The sequence below is a fragment of the Coffea eugenioides genome, chromosome 9 (assembly GCF_003713205.1).
Source record: "Coffea eugenioides isolate CCC68of chromosome 9, Ceug_1.0, whole genome shotgun sequence".
NCBI lineage: Eukaryota > Viridiplantae > Streptophyta > Magnoliopsida > Gentianales > Rubiaceae > Coffea > Coffea eugenioides.
In genome coordinates, this window is record NC_040043.1 from 1849650 (window position 1) to 1860181 (window position 10532).

The following is a 10532-nucleotide window of genomic DNA, read 5'->3' on the forward strand; positions in this document are numbered from 1 at the left end:
GATTCTATATTGATAAGTCACGAATACTTAGAGAAATTCTAAGATATTCAAGAAGTCTTGGAGAAGCCAAGAAAACTCTCACATTTTTATTGTATTGATTGAATGAATAAAACATGACCCAAGGTAGGATATTTATAACCCTACAAATAGAAGACCTAAAGTGAAATGGAAAAGACTAAACCTAAAGTGAAACGGAAAAGGCAAGGTTCCTACAATTTAGGAACCTAGGTTCGGCCCTCTAGCTAGGCAAGCTTGGCCGAATTATTCTTCAATTAAAAACGACTAATCAAGACTCTAAACAACTAAACAAATGGCTAACAACTACTCGAATCATGAAACCTTCAATCGTGGTCCTCTTGGATTTGAACGACGTGGACAACCTTCATTCCTTCATGCTCAAGTCCCTCAATGGCCTTGGGGACAATTTCTTGGCTTTGCACCTCACGAACAAGCCCTTGAGTTCCTCTCTCATCTTCTTAGCTCGAGCTCGCGGCATGGGTCCTAGAGGAACTTGAATTGTATTCAATGGTGTCTCTTGGTTCGTATCAGAGTCAGTTTACAGTTTTCTTCAATGTCAGTTGTCTGGCCTAGACTTACTGCTCGGTGTGTCACCATATCGATGATTGTGTTGTGGAGGGCCTTTTTGTTGCTTTGGAAACATCATAAAGTTATCCAAGATGCTGGAACAGGCTAATTGCTCTGTTTGTATTTTTTTCTTCTAAAGAAGATTCTCTTAATTAAGTGGTAATATAATCTATGATATTGTATCTGGCACATTTTGAACTTCTGTTATAGTGCCTAATCCTGGTTGCAAAATTTGTAGTTGGGATAATTTTGTAAACCTTCTTTTAGGCTTCTGACAATTTTGCATAGCACCTCTTATGTTTTGGGTGCTGTAATAATGTAAACCCCTATCCTAATAAGTAATATTAAGGGTCCGTTTGGGGTTACGGTAGTTTATTGAAAAGTACCTTCTTAGTGGAGCTTTTAATAAAAGTATTTATCAACCGCTTAAGTGCTTTTAAACATATTGTTGGAGACATAATTCAATAAGTACTAATTGTATTAGATAATGTGTAATTTGAAAATTTTTAAAAGTGTTTATCTCTTTATTTGGTTCATAATATAGGATAAGATGATTAAATTTGATGTTTTATTTTTTAAATCACAAAATTTACTCTAAAAGCACCAAATTTGAGTTTTTATGAAAAGTGTTTTGAACATCAAAAACTCTACTCCTAATTTTATGAGATGATATTTTCCAAACACTTTTAAAAGTATTTTTAGCACCTAAAAATACTTTTTACCAACAGTACTGTAGTCCCAAACAAAGCCTAAAAGGTCGTGGGAAATGTAGGTATGTGATATCAAAATATTCATAGTTTATTCTAAAGGTGTAGATGAGTCGGGTCGAATCGAGTTTTGATTTAATTGAGTTGAGCCTCAACCTAAGTTTATGAAACTCGAGCTCAAGTTCGAGCTCGACGACCTCAAAATATAAAGGTCAAGCTCGAGTTTAAAAAAATAAAAATAATTATTTTATTTTTTAAAAAATAAATAAATTAATAATTTTCCTTAACAAATAATAAAATATTAGGAATATATATGTAATTTTATTATTAAAATAAAAATAAAAATATATATAATCGAGTTCGAGCCGTTCGTGAGTTAATGAGTTTAATATTTTTGAACTCGAGTTTAAGTTTGAATTCGACTTAATCAGCTCGACCTCAATGTTGACCGAGCTCAAGTTGAGCTTGGACTCTGATCACGAGTGACTTGATTCGTTTGCGACCTTAGTTTACCATTTTGAGTTAGACACGAAAATGAGTTATATTTTTTACCCAAACATGCGCATTTAAATGTTTCAAAATTTGGAAAAAGGAATGGCCCTAATTGCAACCTATCCCTTTACCTACTAATTGTAACTTTTTTGACACACTATTTATTATTTCTTTTTCCATCTATGGCTCAAAAGTAGTTTTATTATGCATGACATGGATTCAGTAATGACTCACGAAAAGGATTACAAGTCCTTAGGTACCCATAATAGGATTGGTGAATATTGTGAGATAACTTTATTATTACAAATTAAGGGCAATCAATCAGGTGCAAAGAAAAGAAATAAGAAAACAATTATTATAGGATTTTTTTTAACGGATGTCCTATGGGCGCTCGTTAAGACACTTACATTTCATCCAACTTACTATGTATATACACACACTAATAATTACTATTTTGTCTTGCATTTATAAACTTTCTCTAATTAATCTCCTTGCATTTATACATTTTTTTTAATTAATCTTATATTTTTTTGAATATACTACCCGAAATACATCTTAACGAGTGTCCATAGACACCAGTTAAACAGATCTATTATTATATGGGGCATAATTACCTAGTCTACTAGTTAAATGCTATTCTTTCTTGGCTAATCTTGTTGAGATTTTTCTCCGCCCCGCAAATTTATAACTGAGACAATCAAGAAGGTTGCAATCTTGCTTAGATAAAATGCATGCACCATTATGTCCCTGAACAGAGCGGACTCATGTACTGAAGCTTGATCTTTTTCAGCGCAACAAGAACATCTTGTATGCTCCTTCTCTCTCTTGGAGACTCCATCGTGCAGCCTAAAGCCACTTTCATGATTGAGGCTATGCAGCTTAGCTTTTCAACAAAGTATTCATCACTTTCCTTTAGCAAATTAGCATCGATGACATTAGCTAATCCATCAGGTATTGAATTAGCAACCCAGCTCTTCAGGCTCAATTTTTCACCAAACATTTCGCTGTTGGGATTTGTTCTCGTGAAGACTTCCATCATCATAATTCCAAAACTGTAGATGTCGCATTTTGCTGATACCAATCCTTCCAACCCATACTCTGCAAAACACATAAATTCATCATATGTTCTTAAATTGATTGTTTTTTTTTAGTTTGGAATTTGCAACAGCAAACAACTGAGGAAATAGTACTTTAGTTGTACAAGAAAATTCTTTACCTGGTGCGACATAGCCAAGTGTGGCTAGTGTTTCGGTGTATGTGATGCTGTGTTCCTCACCCAACAACTTTGTAAGGCCAAAATCACTTAGATGGGCAACCATGTCTTGATCCAGCAGCACATTACTTGGCTTCAGATCACAGTGAATTACTGGAGTTGAATACTCACAGTGGAGATATTGCAATGCACATGCCACATCAATCAATATGTCCAATCTCTGCATCAGATCGGTAAAATAGTTGTGCGAATACAACCACTTCTCAAGACTCCCATTAGGCATGAACTCAAGCACTAATGCCTTAAATTCAGGGGTAGAGCAGCTACTAATGACTCTTGTGAGGTTTCGATGGCGAAGATTGCGCAACACCTCACATTCTACATCAAAACTCTTGAATGCTCCATCGACTTGTAAATTGAACACTTTAACAGCCACAGCCCTTCCATCATCAAGAGTACCTGTATAAACATATCCAAAGCTTCCAGCCCCTAGCAAATTGCTTTCATTGTACCCGTTAGTTGCTTGTAGAAGTTCAAAATATGAAATTCTTTCTGGCATTGCAACTAGGGATAAATTTGCTCCACTGGAAAGTGTATCTTTCTTTCGATATCTTAGGCAAACAACTCCAAAGGACAAGACTCCCGCTGCTATTATCACCCCCAGTAGAATAAAAATTGTTCGATGCAGCTTTTTTGTTCTCAATTTGTGAGCTGAATTATTTGGACATGGGGGCACATGAAACCTTTGAGCTCCACAGAGGTCTTGATTTGAAGTGAAGGATTCGGCAGTGAAGTTGATAAAAGGCCCTCTGGAAGGAACTTCACCACTTAAATTGTTAAAAGAGACATTGAAATTTCTAAGATACCGAAGGTTCTCCATTGACATTGGAATTGATCCAGAGAGAGAGTTATGTGATAGATCTAATGACTCCAAGCTTAACATCTTGCCAATCGATTCTGGGATTGATCCTTGCAATCTGTTGTGTGCTAGAGAAAGATTTTGTAGGTTCTGCATATCTCCAATTGAGTTAGGAATGCCACCTGAGAACTGATTGGTTGACAAATCTACCCAATTTGCCATCTTCGTATTCGTCATAGCATACGGCAAAGATCCACTCAGTAGATTTGAGGAGAGGTCAAGCTCCAAGAGATCTTTTAGGTTCCATATTTCCTCAGGTAGAGCAGAATATAGTTTGTTGTGACTTAGGTTGAGATGCCTTAGGGAAGTAAGATTTCCGAAGCACTTTGGAATTGAGGCCATAAATTGATTTTGTCCAAGGTTCATTGTATCCAAGTTGTGGAGAGCACAGAGCAAATGCAGGGGGACTCTGCTAATTAGTTTGTTCATACTGAGATCCATGTATTGAAGCTTTTGTAAATCTATTATCGTAGCTGGCAATGACCCACTTAACTCGTTGTTTGATAGATCTAATGCGATCAAACTTCTGAAGTTTCCTATTCCATCTGGAATGGTGCCCTTGATTTTGCAACCTGCTGCATATAATCTTTCAAGGGAAGTTGAAAGATTACTGATCGAGTTTGGAATTATCCCATTCAATGGATTGTCACTCAAGTCCAAAAATGACAAATATTTGCAATTTGTCAATGAAGTGATGAAGCTCAACTCTTGAGATGAGGAGTCACTCGTTAAATTGTTGCCAGATAGATTCAGCACTTCTAGGTGACTTAGGTCCCCCAGGGAAGTGGGAATTGGACCCGTGAACTTGTTAGAACTAAAATCTACTCTTCGAAGTTTAGAAGAATTTGAGATTGAGGTAGGTAATACTCCAGAGAAGGAATTAATGCCGAGGTAAATCCGTTCTAAATTGGGAAGCCTATGACCAAACGTTGATGGAAGATTGCCTGAAAGTTGATTTCCCACAAATACCACGACAATTAACCTAGAGAGGTTGAAGATCTCTGTTGGTATGGAACCAGTTAAGCTATTTTGTTCTAAGTTGAGTCTTTCAAGAAAATACAAGTTACCAATCTCTCGTAATATTACACCTGAAACAATAATGTCGAGCATACATATCAAATCATGCAAGTCTTTGGATTTTGTAATTTAAAGATTCTCGTACCTCTTAAATTTGCACGTCGAAGATCTAGTTCTTTCATCATAGTTAAGTTACCAATTTCTTTTGGAATTTCACCTACAAAATGTAACAAAATGTGGATGGAATGTAATATCAACAAATTGACATCTTTGACGGAAAGTGACCGAGCAAACTGATGAACTTGAAGCAGAAAGTTGAGTGCAGCATGCCACTCATCATCATTTCGAAATTGGAATCAAGAAAAAATATTTTTAAAGAGACTACGTTCGACAGTTAGAATTCATACTTCAAGATCTTTCTTGCGATTAGGTACAGCCCTCAAGGGAAAAAGAAATATCTGTTTTGGCCATTAGCTTTTCCGTCAGGACCCAAAGGAACCAAAAATTAGCTCTAAATGTTTCTATTATTTTTTGCCTTTTCACTTGGAATATAACTGGCCAATTTTTGGATCTGGATATACGCAACCTTAAGTAAAGTAATCATTTAATTTGGATTTGTTCATATATGGTTGAAATAATGCATATCTGTTTGGATGGGAGTGTTTTTCAAAAACTAATTTTTCAAATACAATAAAATTTTTAAAAAGTACTCTAAAAGGTAATCTAAATATTAGTTTAAATTTTTTAAAATTTTAAAAAAATATCTCAAAATATATTCTAGAAACTATAATATCTCAAAATATATTCTAGAAACTCTTCTACTCTTAAATATCCCAAAATATTTTCTAAAAATATCCCAAAATATACTCTAAAAACTCTGCTACAGCAAAATTTTTCAAAATAATTTTTTTAAAAAAAAATTCAAAATATATGGTTGAAATAATTAGGATCTTACCTTCTAAGTTATTGTCACCCAAATTCAGATCCTCAAGCTTGTTTAGGTCTCCAATTTCTTTTGGAATTTTACCTGCAATTTGTAGATTGAATAAATATCAACAACTTAATATCTTTGGTGGTAGTTTTGAAGGAAAGTAAACGAGAAAATTAGCGGGCCTACAGTGGAAAGTTGGCCACCACTCAAGATTTCGAAATTGCCTCTTGTGGGAATAAAAAAATAATTAAAGATAATCAATATTTTGTAAAGTCAAGATTCCTTAGGGAAATAAGATCCCCCAAGCACTTTGGAATTGAGCAGATATTTCATTTTGTCCAAGATTTATGGTAGCCAAGTAATAGAAAGCATAAAGAAACTGCAAAGGGGCTATGCTTAGTTTTTGCCTACTTAAATTCATGCACCGTAGCTTTTGCAAATCTTTATTCATGCTGGAAACGACCCACTTATCTCACTGTTTGATTGATCTAATAGGATCAAACTGCTAAAGTTTCCAATTCCATCAGGAATGCTGCCCTTGATTTTACAATCCAATTCAATGGACTGTCACTCAAGTCTAATATTGATGAAGCTCAACTTTGGAGATGAGGAGTCAATCGTCAAATTGTTGTCAAATAGATTCAGCAGTTCTAGGAGACTTAGGTCCCACAGTGAAGTGGAAATTGGAACTGTGAACTTGTTAACAACAAAATCTACTCTACGAAATTGAGAGGAATTTGAGATTAAGTTAGATAATACTCCAGAGAGGGAATTAATGCCAAGGAAAAGCCCTTCCAAATTAGGAAGCCTAGAGCCAAATGTTGATGGAAGATTGCATGAAAGTTGATTTTTGTAAGTGACATGAGATTTAGTGTTGAGAAGTTGAAGTATCTCTAATGGTATGGAACCAGTTAGGCTATTGGATTCTAAGTTGAGTCATTGGAGAAAATATAAGGTAGTATTACCCAGTCAAAATAATATTGAGCATATAAATTAAATCATATAAGTCTCTATATTCTGTAATTTTCATAAAATAAAGTGTCATACCAGTTAAGTTATTTAACCCGAATTCCAGGCTTTTCATCATAGTTGAGTTACTAATTTCTTTTGGAATTTCACCTGCAAAATGTAGATGGATTTAATATCAACAAGTTGGCATTTTTTATGTAAGTTTTGAAGGAAACTAAATGAGAAAATTTATGGGCCTAAAGCGGAAAATTGTCAACTGTGGGCCTCAACATTTTAAATTTGGCTCCTTTTAGAATCAAAAAGACATTTTTACAAAAAAAAATGTTTTTTGCGGTTATGTAGATCGTAACCCTTTAACTTTCCCCTTCGGACCATTGTCTTACATATTGCATATATTCCTCCTCTTCGTAGCTGTAAAGGACCCAAAAAATTCTTAAAATCTTCGGTAAAAATTCTTTCATTAATTATGGCAGCATTCTTAAAATTCTTTGGTTAGAAACTGTCTTTAGCTATAAATTTTTCTACTATTTTTTTTCCTTTTTCAGTTGAAATATGGAAAGATAAGAGCAAATATTGTGCTAGATATGTGCCATTTTTGTTAGAACAAACCAACTTCTGGATCTGAATCTGCACAAATTAACAATAACTTAAAATAATTCATTTAATATGGCTTTGTCCCTATATGGTTGAAAGAATTAGGATCTTACCTTCTAAATAGTTAGCACCCAAATATAGCACCTCAAGCTTCTTCAGGTCCCCAATTTCTTTCGGTATGGATCCTGTAAATTGGTTGAAAGACAAAGACAGCCTCTGAAGTTCTGAACATTGACCTAAACTTGATGGTAATTGGCCATTTAATTTGTTCGATGACAGGGAAAGGATACTTAGTGCCCGAAGATGGTGACACAAATCACTTGGAATAGTTCCAGATAGGCCATTACCCGTTAGGCTAATCACTTGCAGGGAGGAAATATTGAAAATCCCTGTAGGAATGTCTCCTTGCAGAATGTTGTACGAAAGATTTATCTCCTCCAGCTTTGACATGTTAGAGATGGAAGATGGGACAAGACCAGTGAAACTATTGTTTCTAAGAGACAAGCGACGAAGTCGAGGAAATGAACCAATCCACTGGGGGAACTCTCCTTCAAGATTGTTGAAGCTCAAATTAAGTAGTTTTAATCGGCGCAATCCAGCAAACTCATGTGGTAGTGCTCCATGGAAGTTGTTCATAGTCATGTTAATAGAAGCAAGAAATGATAGATTTCCCAGTTGTGGAGGGATGATGCCGACAATATTCAGGGCAGTCACTCTATGATGACGAGAGCCACAAGTGACTCCAATCCATTCACAGACTGAAGACCCAACTGACCAGTTTTTGGCCAAGATTTGTAGAGGGTCAACCGAAATGTGAGCTCTCAAGGCAAGAAGAGATGACTGATCAGTGGTAACATTGGTGGCAGACGTGACTAAGGAAGCTGAAAGAGAACATAGCAACACCAGTCCAAGAGGGGAGAGGTTGTGAAATTTCTCCATGACTAATGTCTGCAACTTCAAGGAGGGGGTCGGATCGCATTATATAGTGGTCTCAGTAATATGGGTTTGTTGGTTTGAATTTTTTATCTTCAGATTAAGTTCCAATTGGCCACATTGACTAGTGATGTAATACCACATATCTAAAATATATCGCTTCTGTATTTTACTAAACTTCATATCTCACTTCGAAGTCTAACTGTGAAGCAGAAAACATTAAACCGCTAAATCTTAACTTGCACAAAGTAACTTGTTCAGATACCTTAATTAGAATAACTGCGGCGTTTATCTTACCTTTTTTTTAATTGTTTTTTGAAAAGAAAAAGCAATTAGGAGAATTATGGCGTTGCAATATAACCATGTTAGGGAACACGAACCGACAAATTATGTAGTTTTTGTATATAGTTTTATACTTTTAACGGTAAACTTGGATTGCAAAACTTTTCACTATTTTGTTGGCAAAATTAATAGCAAAAGATATGTATCAATCTTACCATTGGTAATATTAAGATAATTAATCTTTGCTTGATATATTATTTTTATGTTGAAAAAATATGAAAATGACTCATGCAATGGTTCAAAGAATTATAGACAACTCTCAACCACTAATTTTGTATGTTTATCATTATCCTATCTCTTTATCTCTAATTTTTAGGTATTTTTACACCTATTTTGTAGATAATCTCCCAACTAATTTTGCACATATTAACTATGTATTTAGACTTTAGAGATATTGCTTGTACGTAGAGAATTTTCCTAAATAAGTAAGCGTCTTATTTTTCAAAAGAAAAAAGAGTCATAATTAAAAAAATTAGTTAGTACCTTAAGAAACAAAGTAAACTTAAAAAATCTCCAAACCTTTGATGCAAATTAGTTAGCAAGAGAATTTCATGGAACGGGTACTGGGAATTGTAGATTCATTGCAATTCAACCATCACATGTTGTCTTAGTCTTGGTGGGAATCTTAGTAGAAGCTAAAGATCAATAATCGAAGACTAATTCACCAAAGTTCAAGAATTGATCAAAGTGATGAGTTTTAACACTTGGAGTTAAACAGGATTAAAAAAAAATAGTTCGAAGGCCTCCACGTAAATTTCTAACTTAAGCCATCTTGGAAAGTGGAGAATTCCTAACCAAAAAGAAGAAAGTTGTAGCCAAAACTCATGATTAAACTCTCCAAGGAAAGAGTCTTTGCCCTTCATTTCATAATGTTCGAGTTAGTGGGAAGACTGGGAAAATTCCTCCAACATTCCATACTGGACTTGGTGAAGTGACCATACTGGACTTGGTGAAGTGACCTTCAAAGACCAAGTCTTGGTCATTATCCAAGAAACAAAATTGGCTTTGTACTGAGTTTACTGACCAACGACTGGCAGAAAATTTGTGATTTATATATTTTCAACTCAATCGTGCAGGAAACGCTAGAAACCTAAGGATCCTATTGATTGGATAAGAGATTATTTGAGATATAATTTGAAATAATTACTGCAATATTTTTTGTAATGTAATGTATATGAAATAAAAAGGTGTGTTGAAAATTGTGTTTGTGATGCAATCAAATAATTTGGAGCCAAATAATGGTTATCTAAACACACTGACATCAGTACTAGCGAACAACATACGTGATTTCTACTCATTCACATAATTTGTATTCAAAAGATGAGAGATGTGTGTGGAAATCATACAAATAGAAGCAGTTCAAATTATAAATTAGTGAATTTACTTAAATAAAATCTTCTATGAATTTGGAACAACCTGCAATTTCCCATATTGTTTTTTTTTTTGGGGCAGTAAAGATGGTCTCCGTATAACTACTAATAGAGTTCTTTTTCTTTTTCCTTTTCCTTATAATATCACAACTAATTAGTCAAATGGTAGTATCAACACAAACATATTATAACCAAATAGCTTGACAAACTAATCCCAGATGGCGGGACAAAAAATAACATAAAATTAAGTATAAACTTTCATTTAGTATTTGAATCCAAAACATCTTTTTTTTTTGGGTCATTCGCTTTAATTGTTTTTACCATTAAATCAAGATCTCATCGACTTACTTATACAGCAGTAAAGCAGCACATTCGCTTCACTGGTTTCAATACACTGAGTACAATTAAGTATAATAATCTAAAAGATTATGCTAGGGAGGCTCCATTTGGAATAGCTATT

The 10532-nt window shown here is 34.5% G+C and overlaps 1 protein-coding gene across 1 annotated transcript; it reads right to left on the reverse strand.

Moving 5' to 3' along the window:
- Positions 1 to 2523: 2523 nt before the first annotated feature.
- LOC113783272 (receptor kinase-like protein Xa21) lies at positions 2524 to 8366 on the reverse strand. Its single transcript, XM_027329362.1, has 6 exons — positions 7541 to 8366; positions 7443 to 7460; positions 5889 to 5960; positions 5079 to 5150; positions 3001 to 5004; positions 2524 to 2882 (listed from the first exon to the last, which is right to left on the reverse strand). Exons 1-6 carry the CDS (start codon positions 8364 to 8366, stop codon positions 2524 to 2526), a joined length of 3351 nt encoding a protein of 1116 aa, XP_027185163.1.
- Between the last annotated feature and the right edge of the window lie 2166 nt (positions 8367 to 10532).